General features: G+C 41.6%; 1 protein-coding gene across 2 annotated transcripts in view; it reads left to right on the top strand.

Moving 5' to 3' along the window:
* The window catches only part of lama5 (laminin, alpha 5), a 169332-nt gene that overhangs the window by 138518 nt on the left and 6380 nt on the right, over positions 1–24434 (top strand). For both annotated transcript variants that reach the window (XM_062052488.1, XM_062052489.1), the window contains exons 57-71: positions 13–115; positions 2406–2519; positions 2587–2769; positions 2985–3127; positions 5773–5952; positions 6014–6153; positions 6209–6368; positions 7904–8037; positions 10204–10369; positions 10437–10571; positions 11808–11959; positions 12114–12246; positions 21136–21279; positions 22190–22320; positions 22389–22580. In XM_062052488.1, the coding sequence (XP_061908472.1) occupies positions 13–115; positions 2406–2519; positions 2587–2769; positions 2985–3127; positions 5773–5952; positions 6014–6153; positions 6209–6368; positions 7904–8037; positions 10204–10369; positions 10437–10571; positions 11808–11959; positions 12114–12246; positions 21136–21279; positions 22190–22320; positions 22389–22580 (2210 nt within the window). The remainder of the gene's footprint in view (positions 1–12; positions 116–2405; positions 2520–2586; positions 2770–2984; positions 3128–5772; positions 5953–6013; positions 6154–6208; positions 6369–7903; positions 8038–10203; positions 10370–10436; positions 10572–11807; positions 11960–12113; positions 12247–21135; positions 21280–22189; positions 22321–22388; positions 22581–24434) is intronic.

The following is a 24434-nucleotide window of genomic DNA, read 5'->3' as shown; positions in this document are numbered from 1 at the left end:
TTCCTGTTGCAGAACGTCCAAGACCAGGACCTGGGCCACAAGGCCCACTCTCTGAGGAACCACAGTCTGGCTCTGAAGGAGGAGGTGGAGACGCTGAGCCGGGAACTCAACCAAGGTGACCTGTGACATCACATGTGACACCACCTGTGACATCACATGTGACACCACCTGTGACATCACCTGTGACACCACCTGTGACATCACATGTGACACCACCTGTGACATCACATGTGACACCACCTGTGACATCACCTGTGACACCACCTGTGACATCACCTGTGACACCACCTGCGACATCACATGTGACACCACCTGAGACATCACATGTGACACCACCTGTGACATCACACTGAAGCACACTCTGATCTCACACACTTTAGTCTTCAAGCACACTCTGATCTCACGCACTTTAGTATTGAAGCACACTCTGATCTCACAGACTTTAGTCTTGAAGCACACTCTGATCTCACACACTTTACTCTTGAAGCACACTCTGATCTCACACACTTTAGTCTTGAAGTACACTCTGATCTCACACACTTTAGTCTTGAAGCACACTCTGATCTCACACACTTTACTCTTGAAGCACACTCTGATCTCACACACTTTAGTCTTGAAGTACACTCTGATCTCCCACACTTTAGTCTTGAAGTACACTCTGATCTTACACACTTTAGTATTGAAGCACACCCTGATCTCACACACTTTAGTATCGAAGCACACTCTGATCTCACACACTTTAGTCTTGAAGCACACTCTGATCTCACACACTTTAGTATTGAAGCACACCCTGATCTCACACACTTTACTCTTGAAGTACACTCTGATCTCACACACTTTAGTCTTGAAGCACACTCTGATCTCACACACTTTAGTCTTGAAGCACACCCTGATCTCACACACTTTAGTCTTGAAGTACACTCTGATCTCACACACTTTAGTCTTGAAGCACACTCTGATCTCACACTTTAGTCTTGAAGCACACCCTGATCTCACACACTTTAGTCTTGAAGCACACTCTGATCTCACACACTTTAGTCTTGAAGCACACTCTGATCTCACACACTTTAGTCTTGAAGCACACTCTGATCTCACACACTTTAGTCTTGAAGCACACTCTGATCTCACACACTTTAGTATTGAAGCACACTCTGATCTCACACACTTTAGTCTTGAAGTACACTCTGATCTCACACACTTGAGTCTTGAAGCACACTCTGATCTCACACACTTTACTCTTGAAGCACACTCTGATCTCACACACTTTACTCTTGAAGTACACTCTGATCTCACACACTTTAGTCTTGAACCACACTCTGATCTCACACACTTTAGTCTTGAAGCACACTCTGATCTCACACACTTTACTCTTGAAGTACACTCTGATCTCACACACTTTAGTCTTGAACCACACTCTGATCTCACACACTTTACTATTGAAGCACACTCTGATCTCACACACTTTACTCTTGAAGTACACTCTGATCTCACACACTTTAGTCTTGAAGCACACTCTGATCTCACACACTTTAGTCTTGAAGCACACTCTGATCTCACACACTTTAGTCTTGAAGCACACCCTGATCTCACACACTTTAGTCTTGAAGCACACTCTGATCTCACACACTTTAGTCTTGAAGCACACTCTGATCTCACACACTTTAGTCTTGAAGCACACTCTGATCTCACACACTTTAGTCTTGAAGCACACCCTGATCTCACACACTTTAGTCTTGAAGCACACTCTGATCTCACACACTTTACTCTTGAAGCACACTCTGATCTCACACACTTTAGTCTTGAAGCACACTCTGATCTCACACACTTTAGTATTGAAGCACACTCTGATCTCACACACTTTAGTCTTGAAGTACACTCTGATCTCACACACTTTAGTCTTGAAGCACACTCTGATCTCACACACTTTACTCTTGAAGTACACTCTGATCTCACACACTTTAGTCTTGAAGTACACTCTGATCTCACACACACTTTAGTCTTGAAGTACACTCTGATCTCACACACTTTAGTCTTGAAGTACACTCTGATCTCACACACTTTAGTCTTGAAGTACACTCTGATCTCACACACTTTAGTATTGAAGTACACTCTGATCTCACACACTTTAGTCTTGAAGCACACCCTGATCTCACACACTTTAGTCTTGAAGCACACTCTGATCTCACACACTTTAGTCTTGAAGTACACTCTGATCTCACACACTTTAGTCTTGAAGCACACTCTGATCTCACACACTTTAGTCTTGAAGTACACTCTGATCTCACACACTTTAGTCTTGAAGCACACTCTGATCTCACACACTTTAGTCTTGAAGCACACTCTGATCTCACACACTTGAGTATTGAAGCACACTCTGATCTCATCACACATTTAACTCTGGGCAGAGTTGAATCCTCAGCTGGAAGACGCTAGAAGGCGCCTGCAAGACGCCAACACCAAACACGCCCAGGTGGTTCAGGACCTCCAGACGGTTCACCACAACCTGAACCTGACCTCCAGTAGGCACATGAGCTGAAGAAGTCCAGAGTCCAAAGACTTCTGCTCCTCACCTTGTCTTGCCCGCAGACGTCAGTCAGGAAGTGGGCGAGGCCAAGCGAGCGGCGGGTGGAGCCAACGCCTCGGCCTGGCAGGTCACTGATGCCCTGCGTCCAATCAGGGAGCAGCTGGAGGAGTGGCAGCAGACGTACGGTGACGCCAACACCACCAGCCAGGATGTCAACAACGCTCTGATGGAGGCCAACAAGACCGGTAGGAAGTTGACCATCATCTCACCACACCTCACCCTCGCTGACCGTGCTGACGTGTGCTTGACCATCATCTCACCACACCTCACCCTCGCTGACCGTGCTGACGTGTGCTTGACCATCTTCTCACCCACACCTTACCCTCGCTGACCGTGCTGACGTGTGCTTGACCATCATCTCACCACACCTCACCCTCGCTGACCGTGCTGACGTGTGCAGTGGGCATGCTGGACGACGCCATTCCTCTCCTGATGAAGAAGCTGGACAAGATGCACAACCACTCTGCTCAGATGCCCAACATCTCCGAGAACATCCGTCGCATCCGACAGCTCATCCAGCAAGCTCGCAACGCCGCTAGCAAGGTAGTAGCATTCACAGTTAGGCCACGCCTTTACTATAGAGGATCTTTGACTCGCTTTTTGGCAGCAGGTCCCTCAAAACACCTGTTGTTATATAGAGGATCTTTGACTCGCTTTTTGGCAGCAGGTCCCTAAAAACTCCTGTTGTTATATAGAGGATCTTTGATATGTGTTTTTGCAGCAGATCCCTAAAAACTCCTGTTGTTATATAGAGGATCTTTGATATTTGTTTTTACAGCAGGTCCCTCAAAACTCCTGTTGTCATATAGAGGATCTTTGATTTGGGTTTTTGCACCATTTCCTAAAAACGTCAGAGTGCTCCAGTCATATAGAGGATCTTTGATTTGTGTTTTTGCAACATTTCCTTGAGAATGGAAAAATGCTCCTGTTATATAGAGGATATTTGGTTTGTGTTTTTTACAATAGTTCCTTAAAAACAACATAATGCTCCTGTCATATAGAGGATCTTTGGTTTGTGTTTTTGCAATAGTTCCTTAAAAACAACATAATGCTCCTGTTATATAGAGGATCTTTGGTTTGTGTTTTTTCCCCAACATTTACTTAAATACAGCAGAGACCTCCTGTCTTTAAGAAGATCTTAGATTTGTGTTTTTGCAATGTTTCCTTGAGGCAGCAAAATGCTCCTGTCATTTGGAAGATCTTTGATTAGTGTTTTTGGCACCGTTTCCTTAAAAACAGCAGAGTGCTCCTGTCATTGAGAGGATCTTTGATTTGTGTTTTTCCAACATTTACTTAAATACAGCAGAGGGCTTCTGTTATAGAGGATCTCTGATTTGTGTTTTCCCCAATAGTTCTTTAAAACAGCGGAATGCTCCTGTCATACACGTAGAGGATCTTTTGATCCGTTTTTTGCACCGTCTCCTTAAACTGCAGAGTCCTCCTGTCATTGAGAGGATCTTTGATTTGAGTTTTTCCAACATTTACTAAATACAGCAGTGTCCTCCTGTCATTTGAACGAACTTTGATTTGTGTTTTTTCCAATAGTTCTTTAAAAGCAGAAGAATGCTCCTGTCATATAGAGGATCTTTGGTTTGTGTTTTTTTTTTCCAACATTTACTTAAAAACAGCAGAGACCTCCTGTCTTTAAGAAGATCTTAGATTTGTGTTTTTGCAATGTTTCCTGGAGGCAACAAAATGCTCCTGTCATTTGGAAGATCTTTGATTGGTGTTTTTGGCACCGTTTCCTTAAAAACAGCAGAGTGCTCCTGTCATTGAGAGGATCTTTGATTTGTGTTTTTCCAACATTTACTTAAATACAGCAGAGTGCTTCTGTCATAGAGGATCTCTGATTTGTGTTTTCCCCAATAGTTCCTTAAAACAGCAGAATGCTCCTGTCATATACGTAGAGGATCTTTTGATCAGTTTTTTGCACCGTCTCCTTAAACTGCAGAGTCCTCCTGTCATTGAGAGGATCTTTGATTTGAGTTTTTCCAACATTTACTAAATACAGCAGTGTGCTTCTGTCATTTGAAGGAACTTTGATTTGTGTTTTTCCAACATTTACTTAAATACAGCAGAGTGCTTCTGTCATAGAGGATCTTTGATTTGTGTTTTTACAGCAGCTCCCTAAAAACTCCTGTTGTTATATAGAGGATCTTTGATTTGTGTTTTTGCAGCAGGTCCCTAAAAACTCCTGTTGTTATATAGAGGATCTTTGATTTGTGTTTTTGCAGCAGGTCCCTAAAAACTCCTGTTGTTATATAGAGGATCTTTGATTTGTGTTTTTGCAGCAGGTCCCTAAAGACTCCTGTTGTTATATAGAGGATCTTTGATATGTGTTTTTGCAGCAGGTCCCTCAAAACTCCTGTTGTTATAAAGATGATCTTTGATATGTGTTTTTGCAGCAGGTCCCTAAAAACTCCTGTTGTTATATAGAGGATCTTTGATTTGTGTTTTTGCAGCAGGTCCCTAAAAACTCCTGTTGTTATATAGAGGATCTTTGATATTTGTTTTTACAGCAGGTCCCTCAAAACTCCTGTTGTCATGTAGAGGATCTTTGATTTGTGTTTTTGCAACATTTCCTTGAGAATGGCAAAATGCTCCTGTTATATAGAGGATCTTTGGTTTGTGTTTTTGCAATAGTTCCTTAAAAACAGCATAATGCTCCTGTTATATAGAGGATCTTTGGTTTGTGTTTTTTTTTCCAACATTTACTTAAAAACAGCAGAGACCTCCTGTCTTTAAGAAGATCTTAGATTTGTGTTTTTGCAATGTTTCCTTGAGGCAGCAAAATGCTCCTGTCATTTGGAAGATCTTTGATTAATGTTTTTGGCACCGTTTCCTTAAAAACATCAGAGTGCTCCTGTCATTGAGAGGATCTTTGATTTGTGTTTTTCCAACATTTACTTAAATACAGCAGAGTGCTTCTGTCATAGAGGATCTCTGATTTGTGTTTTCCCCAATAGTTCTTTAAAACAGCAGGATGCTCCTGTCATACACGTAGAGGATCTTTGGGTTGTGTTTTTCCAACATTTACTTAAATACAGCAGAGCGCTCCTGTCGATGAGAGGATCTTTGATTTGAACAGCACAGCACTTCTGTCATATAGAAGATCTTTGGCTCATGTGTTTATGAACAATTAGTATATATAAGATATAACAAGCTCCTCCTCCTCGTCTCCCGTCCAGGTGAGCGTACCCGTCAAGTTCAACGGGGCGTCCGGCGTTCAGGTCCGCACCCCGTCCAACCTGGCCGACCTGGCGGCCTACACCTCCCTCAAACTCTACGTCACGCTGCCGGAGGCGGCGCGGTCCAGACGGCAGGACGGCGGCACCAAGCAGTTTGTCTTCTACCTGGGCAACAAGGACGTGAGTCAACCTTTGGACCCAAAGACGTTTGTGCGCTTTCTCACCGTCTCCCGCTGTCCAGTCCGACAAGGAGTTCCTGGGGATGGCGCTGGAGGGCAAAAGGCTGCGCTGGTACTTTAACATCGGAGGAGAGACCGCAGAGCTGCTGATGTCCGAGGACGTCAAGTCCAACGGGGACTTTAACAGCGTAGTCCTGGAGAGGTAGGACCGGGTGCCACACCGCGTACCGTGTCTTCATGCTGCCCTTCTCTTGTAGGATCCTGCAGTACGGACAGATGTCCATGTCCTCGGACTCCTCAGACGGGGACCAGACCGTCACCAAGGCCCACGTGGAGGCCAGGGGAGACCAGGGTCTGCTCAACCTTTTGACTGACGACACCGTCTTCTACGTGGGAGGTTACCCTCGCACTTTCAATGTAGGACCCCTTGTCTCTTCGCTGTCGCTCTTCATGCACGGACTGTAAAACACACCGAATACAGTTCTAGATCACACCAGTACAAAAGTAGTCAGCTTGTGTAAATGCTAAATAAAAAGAGAAATCCTTGTCAACTTATATTCAATTGAATAGACTGCAAAGACAAGATGTTCCATGTTTTTTTTGCAAATAATCATGAACTTAGAAAAAAAGTTGTCAGAGGTGCATGTTCACCACTGTGTTACATGGCCTTTCCTTTTAACAACACTCAGTAAAGGTTTGGGAACTGAGGAGACACATTTTTTAAGTGGAATTCTTTCCCATTCTTGCTTGATGTACAGCTTAAGTTGTTCAACAGTCTCCCTTCTCAGATTTTAGCCTTCACACATTTTCAATGTCTGGACTACAGGCAGGCCAGTCTAGTACCAGCACTCTTTTACTATGAAGCCACACTATTGTAACACGTGGCTTGGCATTGTCTTGCTGAAATAAGCAGGGGCGTCCATGATAACAACATATGTTGTATGTACCTTTCAGCATTAATGGTGCCTTCACAGATGTGTAAGTTACCCATGTCTTGGCCACTAATACACCCCCATACCATCACACATGCTGCCTTTTACACTTTCACCCTAGAACAGTCCCCATGCTTCTTTTCCTCTTTGGTCCGGAGGACACCACGTCCACAGTTTCCAAAACTCGTCAGACCACAGAACACTTTTCCACTTTGCATCAGTCCATCTTAGACGAGCTCGGGCCCAGCGAAGCGTTTCTGGGTGTTGTTGATAAAATGGCTTTGGCTTTGCATAGTAGAGTTTTTAACTCGCACTTACAGATGTAGCGACCGACTGTAGTTACTGACAGTGGTTTTCTGAAGTGTTCCTGAGCCCATGTGGTGATATCCTTTACACACTGATGTCGCTTTTTAATGCAGTAGCGCCTGAGGGATCCAAGGTGTGTAATATCATGGCTTACGTGCAGTGATTTCTCCAGATTCTCCGAACCTTTTGATGATATTACGGAGCGTAGATGGTGAAATCCCTAAATTCCTTGTTGAGAAATGTTGTTATTAAACAATTTGCTCAGGCATTTGTTGACAAAGTGGTGACCCTCGCCCCCGTCCTTGTTTGTGAACGACTGAAGCTGCTTTTGTACCCAATCATGGCACCCACCTGTTCCCAATTAGCCCGTTCACCTGTGGGATGTTCCAAATAAGTCTTTGATGAGCATTCCTCAACTTCCTCACTCTTTTTTGCCACTTGTGCCAGCTTTTTTTTGAAACGTGTTGCAAACATCCAATTCCAAATGAGCTCATATTTGCCAAAAAATAAGAAAGTTTCTCAGTGTGAACATGAAATATCTTGTCTTTGCAGTCTATTCAATTGAATATAAGTTGACAAGGATTTGTTGTATTCTCTTTTTATTTACCATTTACACAAGCTGACAACTTCACTGCTTTTTGGTTTTGTGTATTAACTTTGGTCAAAGTACAGACCCTTGAAGAACGCCATGGCGGTTGGTTTTTGTCCCTGCAGCCGCCCGCCCCGCTGGCCCTGCCCAACTTCAAGGGCTGCATCGAGCTGGACACGCTCAACGAGGAAGTGCTGAGCTTGTACAACTTTGACAACATCTTCCAGCTCAACACCACGGAGGAGAAACCATGCGGCAGGTGCTTAATTGCCAGCCTAACAACCTGGTTATTTGCTACTTTATAGGACCTAACAACCTGGTTATTTGCTACTTTATAGGACCTAACAACCTGGTTATTTGCTACTTTATAGGACCTAACAACCTGGTTATTTGCTACTTTATAGGACCTAACAACCTGGTTATTTGCTACTTTATAGGACCTAACAACCTGGTTATTTGCTACTTTATAGGACCTAACAACCTGGTTAGTTGCTACTTTATAGGACCTAACAACCTGGTTAGTTGCTACTTTATAGGACCTAACAACCTGGTTATTTGCTACTTTATAGGACCTAACAACCTGGTTATTTGCTACTTTATAGGACCTAACAACCTGGTTATTTGCTACTTTATAGGACCTAACAACCTGGTTATTTGCTACTTTATAGGACCTAACAACCTGGTTATTTGCTACTTTATAGGACCTAACAACCTGGTTATTTGCTACTTTATAGGACCTAACAACCTGGTTAGTTGCTACTTTATAGGACCTAACAACCTGGTTAGTTGCTACTTTTATAGGACCTAACAACCTGGTTATTTGCTACTTTATAGGACCTAACAACCTGGTTAGTTGCTACTTTTATAGGACCTAACAACCTGGTTATTTGCTACTTTATAGGACCTAACAACCTGGTTATTTGCTACTTTATAGGACCTAACAACCTGGTTATTTGCTACTTTATAGGACCTAACAACCTGGTTAGTTGCTACTTTTATAGGACCTAACAACCTGGTTATTTGCTACTTTATAGGACCTAACAACCTGGTTAGTTGCTACTTTATAGGACCTAACAACCTGGTTAGTTGCTACTTTATAGGACCTAACAACCTGGTTATTTGCTACTTTATAGGACCTAACAACCTGGTTATTTGCTACTTTTATAGGACCTAACAACCTGGTTAGTTGCTACTTTTATAGGACCTAACAACCTGGTTAGTTGCTACTTTATAGGACCTAACAACCTGGTTAGTTGCTACTTTATAGGACCTAACAACCTGGTTAGTTGCTACTTTTGTAGGACCTAACAACCTGGTTAGTTGCTACTTTTATAGGACCTAACAACCTGGTTAGTTGCTACTTTTATAGGACCTAACAACCTGGTTATTTGCTACTTTATAGGACCTAACAACCTGGTTAGTTGCTACTTTTATAGGACCTAACAACCTGGTTAGTTGCTACTTTATAGGACCTAACAACCTGGTTAGTTGCTACTTTATAGGACCTAACAACCTGGTTAGTTGCTACTTTATAGGACCTAACAACCTGGTTAGTTGCTACTTTATAGGACCTAACAACCTGGTTATTTGCTACTTTATAGGACCTAACAACCTGGTTAGTTGCTACTTTTATAGGACCTAACAACCTGGTTAGTTGCTACTTTATAGGACCTAACAACCTGGTTAGTTGCTACTTTATAGGACCTAACAACCTGGTTATTTGCTACTTTATAGGACCTAACAACCTGGTTATTTGCTACTTTATAGGACCTAACAACCTGGTTAGTTGCTACTTTATAGGACCTAACAACCTGGTTAGTTGCTACTTTTATAGGACCAAATGATGTCAGAGGCCCGGATTAGTGATTTAGAAGTAGCTAAAACACTGCGGATGGATGTGTTAAAGCAGCTCTTCCTGAGGGTGTTTCAGTGTTATAACTTCACCTTTATCTTTCCTTTTTACACCAAAATGCGTCCGTTCTCCCTTTTCTGTCTCCACACTGTGTCTGCTTGTAAGTACTCTGTGTGTGTGCACTGCCCAACATGCTCCTCTGCTGGTAAAACCAGCAATGTCACCACGTCATGCCCGGGAACCGGTACTTTAATATATGGAAATACATTTTGGTACCGGTGCTAAAGTATTGGTATCGGGACAACCCTAGTGTACGTACACCTTTACAGTATAAACACTTTGTAGTACTCAACAAAAGACAAGAGTGGCAACTATGGCAGCACAACTAAGACAAAGTGCACGTGCAAATGACACTCAGAAGTGTAAAAAAAGGATAAACATTTAGATTTATTCTGAAACTTACTGAGATAAAAGTGAATGTTGAATATGTGAATGGTATGCACTCGCAGGTCCAGAGCATTTGTACTGTACCAGCTCTGATAAGAAAGGCTGACGTGTCCTTGATGCCAACAGGTCCAAGCCGGCGCTGACCCAGGCCTGGGTGAACGACGCCGCCTACTTCGACGGCACCGGCTTCTCAGAGGTCACCTTCAGCGACGAGTCGGCTCGCATGCAACGCTTCGAACAGGAAGTCAAGCTGGTCTCCCACAACGGGATTCTGCTGCTGCTGCAAAACGGGGTCAGTGTCCTCGGACCGAGCGCGGCGTCCTAATGAACCGCCCCTGACATTCCCTGTCCCGCACCAGGAGCAGTTCTTGTGTCTGGCCGTGGTCCGAGGACAACTGAAGGTCTTCTTCCAGTTCAGCGGAGAGATGGAGGAGTTCCAGCCCAAAGAGCCCGACTCCCCACTCCTCAGGGTCAGCGACGCCGACCCCAAAGTTGTAAGTGGACTTGATCTAGTTTTATACTTTATTATTATTGTGAGTGCCCAATAGTCATCTATTTTTTATTATTACTATTATTATTATTATTATTGCTATTATTATTATTATTGTGAGTGCCCAATAATAATCTATTTATTATTATTATTATTATTATTGTGAGTTCCCAAACATTCACACACATAACTTTTTACACCAATAATCATCTATTTATTATTATTATTATTATTATTATTATTATTATTATTATTATTATTATTATGAGTGTCCAAACATTCACACACATAACATTCTACACCTATAATCATCTATGTATTATTATTATTATTATTATTATTGTGAGTTCCCAAAAATTCACACACATAACTTTTTACACCAATAATAATCTATTTACTATTATTATTATTATTATTATTATTATTATGAGTGTCCCAACATTCACACACATAACATTCTACACCTATAATCATCTATGTATTATTATTATTATTATTATTGTTATGTGTGTGAATGCCCAAACATTCACACACATAACATTCTACACTAATAATCATCTATGTATTATTATTATTATTATTATTATTGTGAGTTCCTAAAAATTCACACACATAACTTTTTACACCAATAATAATCTATTTACTATTATTATTATTATTATTATTATTATTATTATTATTATGAGTGTCCAAACATTCACACACATAGCATTCTACACCAATAATCATCCATGTATTATTATTATTATTATTGTTATTATTGTGAGTGCCCAAACATTGACAAACATAACATTCTACACCAATAATCATCCATGTATTATTATTATTATTATTATTGTTATTATTGTGAGTGCCCAAACATTGACACACATAACATTCTACACCTATAATCATCTATGTATTATTATTATTATTATTTTTATTATTATTACTATTGTTATTGTGAGTACCCAAAAATTCACACACATAACTTTTTACACCAATAATCATCTATTTATTATTATTATTATGAGTGTCCAAACATTCACACACATAGCATTCTACACCAATAATCATCCATGTATTATTATTATTATTATTGTTATTATTGTTAGTTCCCAAACATTCACACACATAACATTCTACACTAATAATCATCTATGTATTATTATTATTATTATTATTATTATTATGAGTGTCCAAACATTCACACAGGTTGCCTACAGCCACAGTCGTTAAGTATCTTTTCCCCCTCCGTTAGTTGGAAATCATCATCCTGCGTTCGCCTCCCAACCGTGTGGTGGTGAGGAACAACCGCATCCCTCTCTACACGCACCACTTTGCTGAGAGCATCCCTCCATTCGGGGGCAGCTACTTCCTGGGAGGAGTCCCGGAAACTGAGATGCCCGAGAGGTCACACACACACACACACACACACACACACACACACACACACACACACACACACACACACACACACACACACACACACACACACACACACACACACACACACTTACACACTTCCTTGCAGTTGGCTGACAAGTGTTGTTGTGTTGGTCTCCAGGCTGAGGTCCATGTTCCCCAAGCAGGGCTCTCTGAAGGGATGCTTCCGGAACGTGAAGGCCCAGACCTCTCACATCGACCTGAAGAGGATGAAGAGTTCTGGAGTCAGTTTCGGCTGCGATAGCGACCTGCTGGTACGTCCAAGACTCCAATCCAGTCCACTTTATTTATGTCGCACAATTAAAAAAAACAAGAGAAGTTTGACAAAGTGCTGCACAGAAGTTGAGACATACTTTCTAGAAGAGTCCGTAATATCAAACATTTCACTATAAAAGGGTAAATACAATAGAAAAAATAAAATAGACTAAAATCGGTTGAAAAGCCAAAGAGTAAAAATATGTTTGGAGAGGTGATTTAAAAGTCATTAAAGAGGGAATAACAAGAGGAATATTCTTCCCAAGTTTTGCAGAATATGCACCATCACCTCTGGATTTTAAACAGCTTTTTGGGACGACAAGAAGAAAGTGACCAGCTGACCTTGTGGGGGAGCACATTTTTAAAAGATCTGACGTATATTGTGGCGCTAATTCGTTAAGAGATTCAAGAACAAACAACAATATTTTAAAATGAAGTGGGAGCCAGTGAAGGGAAGCTAAAATGTCCTCATGTTTTTTTAGTGGCAGTTAAAAGGCGAGCAGCAGCATTTTGGACTAACTGCAATGGAGCGATCCATTCCAAGGTTAGAGGGAGTTGCAGTCGTCCAAACCTGATGAGATAAAAGCATGGATTACTCACTCAAAAGTCGTTAAAAGATCAAACTTATTTCAGTTTTGCTAAAAGTCTTAGATGATTAAAAAGTAGATCGTACAACGGAGTTAATCTGATTAAAGTTTTAAATCATTGTCAAACTTAAAACCAAGTTTTGTGAGTGTGGGTTCTAAATAAGGCGTCAGGGGGGTCCAGGTCACTGGGGGGAGCATTCTGTTGGACTTTTCAGTCAAATAAATTGATTGTTCTCATTTAAGTTTAGATAGTTTATCAGTGGTCCCCAACCTTTTTGTAGCTGTAAAACGCTTGAAAATTTGGGGGGTGTATTTAAAAAAAAAAAAAAAAAAAAAAAGAATTTTTTATTATTATTTTTTTTACATAAATAAATACAATCATGTGTGCTTACGGACTGTATCCCTGCAGACTGTATTGATCTATATTGATATATAATGTATATATTGTGTTTTTTATGTTGATTTCATTAAAAAAAAAAAAAAAAATTATTATTTTTTTTTTTTCATTTCTTGTGCGGCCCCGTACCAATCGGTCCGCGGACCGGTACCGGGCCACGGCCCGGTGGTTGGGGACCACTGGTTTACATGCTTTTATGTCCTCAACACAATTTAAAAGTGATTTTAAACTTGTGCACTTTTCTTTTTTAAAGGGACATAGATTTGCGTATCATCCGCATAAAGATGCTATGATATATTATATTTGTTTTAAATGTGTTGAATAGGCAACATAAAGTGGATAACATCTGCATTCATTTATTCTCTTGGAAAACTAGGAATTGTTTGTTTTACTCTAATATGCATATCATGATTAGTGTTTTATTATTTATACATAAATATATTTATATTTTATTAAATTATTATTATTTTTTTTTAAATATTTGTATTGAATTTAGCAGACAGTACAGGAAAGTGTCTCATGGCAACAAGTTGAGGCATCTGCACATTTTAAGATATCAAACACAATAAAGCCAAGATCAATGACAAACCTTCAACACCCTTTCAGTTCAGTCATTGACCCCTAGTGCCTACAGTATATCACTTATAGTGCCTACAGTATATCACTTATAGTGCCTACAGTATATCACTTATAGTGCCTACAGTATATCACTTATAGTGCCTACAGTATATCACTTATAGTGCCTACAGTATATCACTTATAGTGCCTACAGTATATCACTTATAGTGCCTACAGTATATCACATATAAACACACTAGTGCCTACAGCAGGGGTCACCAACGCGGTGCCCGCGGGCACCAGGTAGCCCGTAAGGACCAGATGAGTAGCCCGCTGGCCTGTTCTAAAAATAGCTCAAATAGCAGCACTTACCAGTGAGCTGCCTCTATTTTTTAAATTTTATTTATTTACTAGCAAGCTGGTCTCGCTTTGGCCGACATTTTTAATTCTAAGAGAGACAAAACTCAAATAGAATTTGAAAATCCAAGAAAATATTTTAAAGACTTGGTCTTCACTTGTTTAAATAAATTAATTAATTTTTTTACTTTGCTTCTTATAACTTTCAGAAAGACAATTTTAGAGAAAAAATACAACCTTAAAAATGATTTTTAGGATTTTTAAACACATATACCTTTTTACCTTTTAAATTCCTTCCTCTTCTTTCCTGACAATTTAAATCAAGGTTCAAGTAAATTAATTGTTTTTATTGTAAAGAATAATAAATAAATTTTAATTTAATTCTTCATTTTAGCTTCTGTTTTTTCAACGAAGAATATTTGTGAAATATTTCTTCAAACTTATCATGTTTAAAATTCAAAAAAAATATTCTGGCAAAACTAGAAAATCTGTAGAATCAAATTTAAATCTTATTTCAAAGTCTTTTGAATTTCTTTTAAAAATGTTGTTCTGGAAAATCTAGAAGAAATAATGATTTGTCTTTGTTAGAAATATAGCTTGGTCCAATTTGTTATATATTCTAACAAAGTGCAGATTGGATTTTAACCTATTTAAAACATGTCATCAAAATTCTAAAAATTAATCTTAATCAGGAAAAATTACTAATGATGTTCCATAAATTATTTTTTTATTTTTTTTCAAAAAGATTCGAATGAGCTGGTTTTTCTCTTCTTTTTTTCGGTTGAATTTTGAATTTTAAAGAGTCGAAATTGAAGATAAACTATGTTTTAAAATTTAATTGTCATTTTTTTCGTGTTTTGTCCTCTTTTAAACCGTTCAATTAAGCGTAAATATCATTAATTATTAATAATAACATAGAGTTAAAGGTAAATTGAGCAAATTGGCTATTTCTGGCAATTTATTTAAGTGTGTATCAAACTGGTAGCCCTTTGCGGTAATCACTACCCAAGAAGTAGCTCTTGGTTTCAAAAAGGTTGGTGACCCCTGGCCTACAGTATATCACTTATAGTGCCTACAGTATATCACTTATAGTGCCTACAGTATATCACATATAAACACACTAGTGCCTACAGTATATCACTTATAAACACACTAGTGCCTACAGTATATCACTTATAAACACACTAGTGCCTACAGTATATCACTTATAAACACACTAGTGCCTACAGTATATCACATATAAACACACTAGTGCCTACAGTATATCACATATAAACACACTAGTGCCTACAGTATATCACATATAAACACACTAGTGCCTACAGTATATCACATGTAAACACACTAGTGCCTACAGTATATCACTTATAAACACACTAGTGCCTACAGTATATCACATATAAACACACTAGTGCCTACAGTATATCACATATAAACACACTAGTGCCTACAGTATATCACATATAAACACACTAGTGCCTACAGTATATCACATATAAACACACTAGTGCCTACAGTATATCACATGTAAACACACTAGTGCCTACAGTATATCACATGTAAACACACTAGTGCCTACAGTATATCACTTATAAACACACTAGTGCCTACAGTATATCACTTATAAACACACTAGTGCCTACAGTATATCACATATAAACACACTAGTGCCTACAGTATATCACATATAAACACACTAGTGCCTACAGTATATCACTTATAAACACACTAGTGCCTACAGTATATCACATATAAACACACTAGTGCCTACAGTATATCACATATAAACACACTAGTGCCTACAGTATATCACTTATAAACACACTAGTGCCTACAGTATATCACATATAAACACACTAGTGCCTACAGTATATCACATATAAACACACTAGTGCCTACAGTATATCACATATAAACACACTAGTGCCTACAGTATATCACATGTAAACACACTAGTGCCTACAGTATATCACTTATAAACACACTAGTGCCTACAGTATATCACATATAAACACACTAGTGCCTACAGTATATCACATATAAACACACTAGTGCCTACAGTATATCACATATAAACACACTAGTGCCTACAGTATATCACATATAAACACACTAGTGCCTACAGTATATCACATGTAAACACACTAGTGCCTACAGTATATCACATGTAAACACACTAGTGCCTACAGTATATCACTTATAAACACACTAGTGCCTACAGTATATCACTTATAAACACACTAGTGCCTACAGTATATCACATATAAACACACTAGTGCCTACAGTATATCACATATAAACACACTAGTGCCTACAGTATATCACTTATAAACACACTAGTGCCTACAGTATATCACATATAAACACACTAGTGCCTACAGTATATCACATATAAACACACTAGTGCCTACAGTATATCACTTATAAACACACTAGTGCCTACAGTATATCACTTATAAACACACTAGTGCCTACAGTATATCACTTATAAACACACTAGTGCCTACAGTATATCACTTATAAACACACTAGTGCCTACAGTATATCACTTATAAACACACTAGTGCCTACAGTATATCACTTATAAACACACTAGTGCCTACAGTATATCACTTATAAACACACTAGTGCCTACAGTATATCACTTATAAACACACTAGTGCCTACAGTATATCACTTATAAACACACTAGTGCCTACAGTATATCACTTATAAACACACTAGTGCCTACAGTATATCACTTATAAACACGCTAGTGCCTACAGTATATCACATATAAACACACTAGTGCCTACAGTATATCACTTATAAACACACTAGTGCCTACAGTATATCACTTATAAACACACTAGTGCCTACAGTATATCACTTATAAACACACTAGTGCCTACAGTATATCACTTATAAACACACTAGTGCCTACAGTATATCACTTATAAACACACTAGTGCCTACAGTATATCACTTATAAACACACTAGTGCCTACAGTATATCACTTATAAACACACTAGTGCCTACAGTATATCACATATAAACACACTAGTGCCTACAGTATATCACATATAAACACACTAGTGCCTACAGTATATCACATATAAACACACTAGTGCCTACAGTATATCACATGTAAACACACTAGTGCCTACAGTATATCACTTATAAACACACTAGTGCCTACAGTATATCACATATAAACACACTAGTGCCTACAGTATATCACATATAAACACACTAGTGCCTACAGTATATCACATATAAACACACTAGTGCCTACAGTATATCACATATAAACACACTAGTGCCTACAGTATATCACATGTAAACACACTAGTGCCTACAGTATATCACATGTAAACACACTAGTGCCTACAGTATATCACTTATAAACACACTAGTGCCTACAGTATATCACTTATAAACACACTAGTGCCTACAGTATATCACATATAAACACACTAGTGCCTACAGTATATCACATATAAACACACTAGTGCCTACAGTATATCACTTATAAACACACTAGTGCCTACAGTATATCACATATAAACACACTAGTGCCTACAGTATATCACATATAAACACACTAGTGCCTACAGTATATCACTTATAAACACACTAGTGCCTACAGTATATCACTTATAAACACACTAGTGCCTACAGTATATCACTTATAAACACACTAGTGCCTACAGTATATCACTTATAAACACACTAGTGCCTACAGTATATCACTTATAAACACACTAGTGCCTACAGTATATCACTTATAAACACACTAGTGCCTACAGTATATCACTTATAAACACACTAGTGCCTACAGTATATCACTTATAAACACACTAGTGCCTACAGTATATCACTTATAAACACGCTAGTGCCTACAGTATATCACATATAAACACACTAGTGCCTACAGTATATCACTTATAAACACACTAGTGCCTACAGTATATCACTTATAAACACACTAGTGCCTACAGTATATCACTTATAAACACACTAGTGCCTACAGTATATCACTTATAAACACACTAGTGCCTACAGTATATCACTTATAAACACACTAGTGCCTACAGTATATCACTTATAAACACACTAGTGCCTACAGTATATCACTTATAAACACACTAGTGCCTACAGTATATCACTTATAAACACACTAGTGCCTACAGTATATCACTTATAAACACGCTAGTGCCTACAGTATATCACTTATAAACACGCTAGTGCCTACAGTATATCACATATAAACACACTAGTGCCTACAGTATATCACTTATAAACACACTAGTGCCTACAGTATATCACTTATAAACACACTAGTGCCTACAGTATATCACTTATAAACACACTAGTGCCTACAGTATATCACTTATAAACACACTAGTGCCTACAGTATATCACTTATAAACACACTAGTGCCTACAGTATATCACTTATAAACACACTAGTGCCTACAGTATATCACTTATAAACACGCTAGTGCCTACAGTATATCACTTATAAACACGCTAGTGCCTACAGTATATCACATATAAACACACTAGTGCCTACAGTATATCACTTATAGTGCCTACAGTATATCACTTATAAACACAGTAGAATATATGCAAACATAGATTCAATCTAACAATTTGTGTTACAAATCAATACATGAATGTCATGTGTCGATGTTGTGCAAGAATTATGTGTTTGCATGTGTCAGTGACACATGTTGTTGTTGTTGTTGTTGTTGTGGCAGATGTGTCAGTGACACATGTTGTTGTTGTTGTGGCAGGTGTGTCAGTGACACATGTTGTTGTTGTGGCAGGTGTGTCAGTGACACATGTTGTTGTTGTTGTGGCAGGTGTGTCAGTGACACATGTTGTTGTTGTTGTTGTGGCAGGTGTGGCAGTGACACATGTTGTTGTTGTGGCAGGTGTGGCAGTGACACATGTTGTTGTTGTTGTGGCAGGTGTGTCAGTGACACATGTTGTTGTTGTGGCAGGTGTGTCAGTGACACTTGTTGTTGTTGTTGTGGCAGGTGTGTCAGTGACACATGTTGTTGTTGTTGTGGCAGGTGTGTCAGTGACACATGTTGTTGTTGTGGCAGGTGTGTCAGTGACACATGTTGTTGTTGTTGTGGCAGGTGTGTCAGTGACACATGTTGTTGTTGTGGCAGGTGTGTCAGTGACACATGTTGTTGTTGTGGCAGGTGTGTCAGTGACACATGTTGTTGTTGTGGCAGGTGTGTCAGCGACACATGTTGTTGTGGCAGGTGTGTCAGTGACACATGTTGTTGTTGTGGCAGGTGTGTCAGTGACACATGTTGTTGTTGTGGCAGGTGTGTCAGTGACACATGTTGTTGTGGCAGGTGTGTCAGTGACACATGTTGTTGTGGCAGGTGTGTCAGTGACACATGTTGTTGTGGCAGGTGTGTCAGTGACACATGTTGTTGTTGTTGTGGCAGGTGTGTCAGTGACACATGTTGTTGTTGTTGTGGCAGGTGTGGCAGTGACACATGTTGTTGTTGTTGTGGCAGGTGTGGCAGTGACACATGTTGTTGTTGTTGTGGCAGGTGTGTCAGTGACACATGTTGTTGTTGTTGTGGCAGGTGTGGCAGTGACACATGTTGTTGTTGTTGTGGCAGGTGTGGCAGTGACACATGTTGTTGTTGTGGCAGGTGTGTCAGTGACACATGTTGTTGTTGTTGTGGCAGGTGTGTCAGTGACACATGTTGTTGTTGTTGTGGCAGGTGTGGCAGTGACACATGTTGTTGTTGTTGTGGCAGGTGTGGCAGTGACACATGTTGTTGTTGTTGTGGCAGGTGTGTCAGTGACACATGTTGTTGTTGTGGCAGGTGTGGCAGTGACACATGTTGTTGTTGTTGTGGCAGGTGTGTCAGTGACACATGTTGTTGTTGTTGTGGCAGGTGTGTCAGTGACACATGTTGTTGTTGTTGTTGTGGCAGGTGTATCAGTGACACATGTTGTTGTTGTTGTGGCAGGTGTGTCAGTGACACATGTTGTTGTTGTGGCAGGTGTGTCAGTGACACATGTTGTTGTTGTTGTTGTGGCAGGTGTGTCAGTGACACATGTTGTTGTTGTGGCAGGTGTGTCAGTGACACATGTTGTTGTTGTGGCAGGTGTGTCAGTGACACATGTTGTTGTTGTGGCAGGTGTGTCAGCGACACATGTTGTTGTGGCAGGTGTGTCAGTGACACATGTTGTTGTTGTGGCAGGTGTGTCAGTGACACATGTTGTTGTTGTGGCAGGTGTGTCAGTGACACATGTTGTTGTGGCAGGTGTGTCAGTGACACATGTTGTTGTGGCAGGTGTGTCAGTGACACATGTTGTTGTGGCAGGTGTGTCAGTGACACATGTTGTTGTTGTTGTGGCAGGTGTGTCAGTGACACATGTTGTTGTTGTTGTGGCAGGTGTGGCAGTGACACATGTTGTTGTTGTTGTGGCAGGTGTGGCAGTGACACATGTTGTTGTTGTTGTGGCAGGTGTGTCAGTGACACATGTTGTTGTTGTTGTGGCAGGTGTGGCAGTGACACATGTTGTTGTTGTTGTGGCAGGTGTGGCAGTGACACATGTTGTTGTTGTGGCAGGTGTGTCAGTGACACATGTTGTTGTTGTTGTGGCAGGTGTGTCAGTGACACATGTTGTTGTTGTTGTGGCAGGTGTGGCAGTGACACATGTTGTTGTTGTTGTGGCAGGTGTGGCAGTGACACATGTTGTTGTTGTTGTGGCAGGTGTGTCAGTGACACATGTTGTTGTTGTGGCAGGTGTGGCAGTGACACATGTTGTTGTTGTTGTGGCAGGTGTGTCAGTGACACATGTTGTTGTTGTTGTGGCAGGTGTGTCAGTGACACATGTTGTTGTTGTTGTTGTGGCAGGTGTATCAGTGACACATGTTGTTGTTGTTGTGGCAGGTGTGTCAGTGACACATGTTGTTGTTGTGGCAGGTGTGTCAGTGACACATGTTGTTGTTGTTGTTGTGGCAGGTGGCTCGCGAGGCTCACTTCTCAGGTCAGAGCTACTTGGACTTGTCACTCAGCAACATTCCAACTCTGAGGAACAACTTCTACCTCAGCTTCAGCTTCACAAGCCAGCAGAAGGACGGACTGATGTTCTTACACCATGACAAGGTCGCACACTTCCTCTTCCTCTGCACACTTCCTCTTCCTCTGCACACTTCCTCTTCCTCTGCACACTTCCTCTTCCTCTGCACACTTCCTCTTCCTCTGCACACTTCCTCTTCCTCTGCACACTTCTTCTGCACACTTCCTCTTACTCTGCACACTTCCTCTTCCTCAGCACACTTCCTCTTACTCTGCACAATTCCTTTTCCTCTGCACACTTCCTCTTCCTCTGCACACTTCCTTTTCCTCAGCACACTTCCTCTTCCTCTGCACACTTCCTCTTCCTCAGCACACTTCCTCTTACTCTGCACACTTCCTCTTCCTCAGCACACTTCCTCTTACTCTGCACACTTCCTTTTCCTCAGCACACTTCCTCTTCCTCTGCACACTTCCTCTTCCTCTGCACACTTCCTCTTCACACTTCCTCTTCCTCTGCACACTTCCTCTTCCTCTGCACACTTCCTCTTCCTCTGCACACTTCCTCTTCCTCTGCACACTTCCTCTTCACACTTCCTCTTCCTCTGCACACTTCCTCTTCCTCTGCACACTTCCTCTTCCTCTGCACACTTCCTCTTCCTCTGTACACTTCCTCTTCCTCTGCACACTTCCTCTGCACACTTCCTCTTCCTCTGCACACTTCCTCTTCCTCTGCACACTTCCTCTTCCTCTGTACACTTCCTCTTCCTCTGCTCTGCTGGCGCTGACCCACTGTGTGTGTGTGTGTGTGTGTGTGTGTGTGTGTGTGTGTGTGTGTGTGTGTGTGTGTGTGTGTGTGTGTGTGTGTGTGTGTGTGTGTGTGTGTGTGTGTGTGTGTGTGTGTGTGTGTGTGTGTGTGTGTGTGTGTGTGTGTGTGTGTGTGTGTGTGTGTGTGTGTGTGTGTGTGTGTGTGTGTGTGTGTGTGTGTGTGTGTGTGCAGGAGGGAGTGTGTCAGGTGTTCCTGCAGGACGGCCACCTGGTGGTGAGAGCAGGTAACAGCGAGGTGAGGAGTCAGAAGAGGTACCACGATGACAACATCCACTATGTGGCCGTCTACAACAACATCAACGGGTAGAAAAATAAAGATGGCTGCCACATTTTCCCGCCTGGTGCTGACGTTGTCTTCCTCCTCTCCTCAGCATGCGTGTGTACGTGGACGAGGTGCTGGAGAAGTCCAAGGAGGTGCTGGACAAGTCCAAGGAGGGTGTGAGGATGGAGGTCAGAGGGAGTGTGCCTGCTGCTAGTCTGGAGGGAAGAACTTTCCTGGGAGGAAGTCCTCACCACAACATCAACAACATGACAGGATGCATCAGCAACGTCTTCATCAGGAGGTCTTCTGACTCCTCCCCTTTTTCTGAAACTACTCTTACTCTTCTTATTCTTCTTACTCTTCTTTTATTAATTTCTTCTTCTTACTCTTCTTACTCTTCATTTATTATCCATCCATCCATCCATTTTCTTCCACTTATCCGAGGTGGGGTCGCGGGGGCAGCAGCCTAAGCAGGGAAGCCCAGACTTTCCTCTCCCCAGCCACTTGGTCCAGCTCCTCCCGGGGGATCCTGAGGCGTTCCCAGGCCAGCCCGGAGACATAGTCTTCCCAACGTGTCCTGGGTCTTCCCCGTGGCCTCCTACCAGTCGGACGTGCCCTAAACACCTCCCTAGGGAGGCGTTCGGATGGCATCCTGAGCAGATGCCCGAACCACCTCATCTGGCTCCTCTCCATGTGGAGGAGCAGCGGTTTTACTTGGAGTTCCTCCCGGATGGCAGAGCTTCTCACCCTATCTCTAAGGGAGAGACCCGCCACCCGGCGGAGGAAACTCATTTCGGCCGCTTGTACCCGTGATCTTGTCTTTTCGGTCATAACCCAAAGCTCATGACCATAGGTGAGGATGGGAACGTAGATCGACCGCTAAATTGAGAGCTTTGCCTTCCGGCTCAGCTCCTTCTTCACCACAACGGATCGATACAGCGTCCGCATTACTGAAGACGCCGCACCGATCTCACCATCCACTCTTCCCTCACTCGTGAACAAGACTCCCAGGTACTTGAACTCCTCCACTTGGGGCAGGGTCTCCTCCCCAACCCGGAGACGGCACTCCACCCTTTCCCGGGCGAGAACCATGGACTCGGACTTGGAGGTGCTGATTCTCATCCCAGTCGCTTCACACTCGGCTGCGAACCGATCCAGTGAGAGCTGAAGATCCTGGCCAGATGAAGCCATCAGGACCACATCATCTGCAAAAAGCAGAGACCTAATCCTGCAGCCACCAAACCGGATCCCCTCAACGCCTTGACTGCGCCTAGAAATTCTGTCCATAAAAGTTCTGAACAGAATGGGTGACAAAGGGCAGCCTTGGCGGAGTCCAACCCTCACTGGAAACTGGTCCGACTTACTGCCGGCAATGCGGACCAAGTTCTGACACTGATCATACAGGGAGGTGACCAAGTTCTGACACTGATCATACAGGGAGCTGACCAAGTTCTGACACTGATCATACAGGGAGTGGACCAAGTTCTGACACTGATCATACAGGGAGAGGACCAAGTTCTGACACTGATCATACAGGGAGAGGACCAAGTTCTGACACTGATCATACAGGGAGCGGACCAAGTTCTGACACTGATCATACAGGGAGCTGACCAAGTTCTGACACTGATCATACAGGGAGCGGACCGCCACAATCAGACAGTCCGATACCCCATAGTCTCTGAGCACTCCCCACAGGACTTCCCGAGGGACACGACGGTGAAATGCCTTCTCCAAGTCCACAAAGCACATGTAGACTGGTTGGGCAAAGTCCTATGCACCCTCAAGGACCCTGCCCAGAGTATAGAGCTGGTCCACAGTTCCACCACCAGGACCAAAACCACACTATTTCTCCTGAGTCTGAGGTTGGACTATCCTCTCCAGCACACCTGAATAGACCTTACCGGGAAGACTGAGGAGTGTGATCCCACCATAGTTAGAACACACCCTCCAGTTCACCTTCTTAAAGAGAGGCACCACCACCACCACCACCACCACCACCCCAGTCTGCCAATCCAGAGGTACCACCCCCGATGTCCACACCATGTTGCAGAGTCTTGTCAACCAAGACAGCCCCACAGCATCCACTCTTCTTTTATTACTCTTCTTTTATTACTCTTCTTTTGTTACTCTTCTTTTATTACCCTTCTTTTATTAC

The sequence above is a fragment of the Entelurus aequoreus genome, linkage group LG07 (assembly GCF_033978785.1).
Source record: "Entelurus aequoreus isolate RoL-2023_Sb linkage group LG07, RoL_Eaeq_v1.1, whole genome shotgun sequence".
Taxonomy (NCBI): domain Eukaryota; kingdom Metazoa; phylum Chordata; class Actinopteri; order Syngnathiformes; family Syngnathidae; genus Entelurus; species Entelurus aequoreus.
Note: the sequence above shows the minus strand (reverse complement) of the source record. Positions and strands in the feature narration are given on the sequence as shown.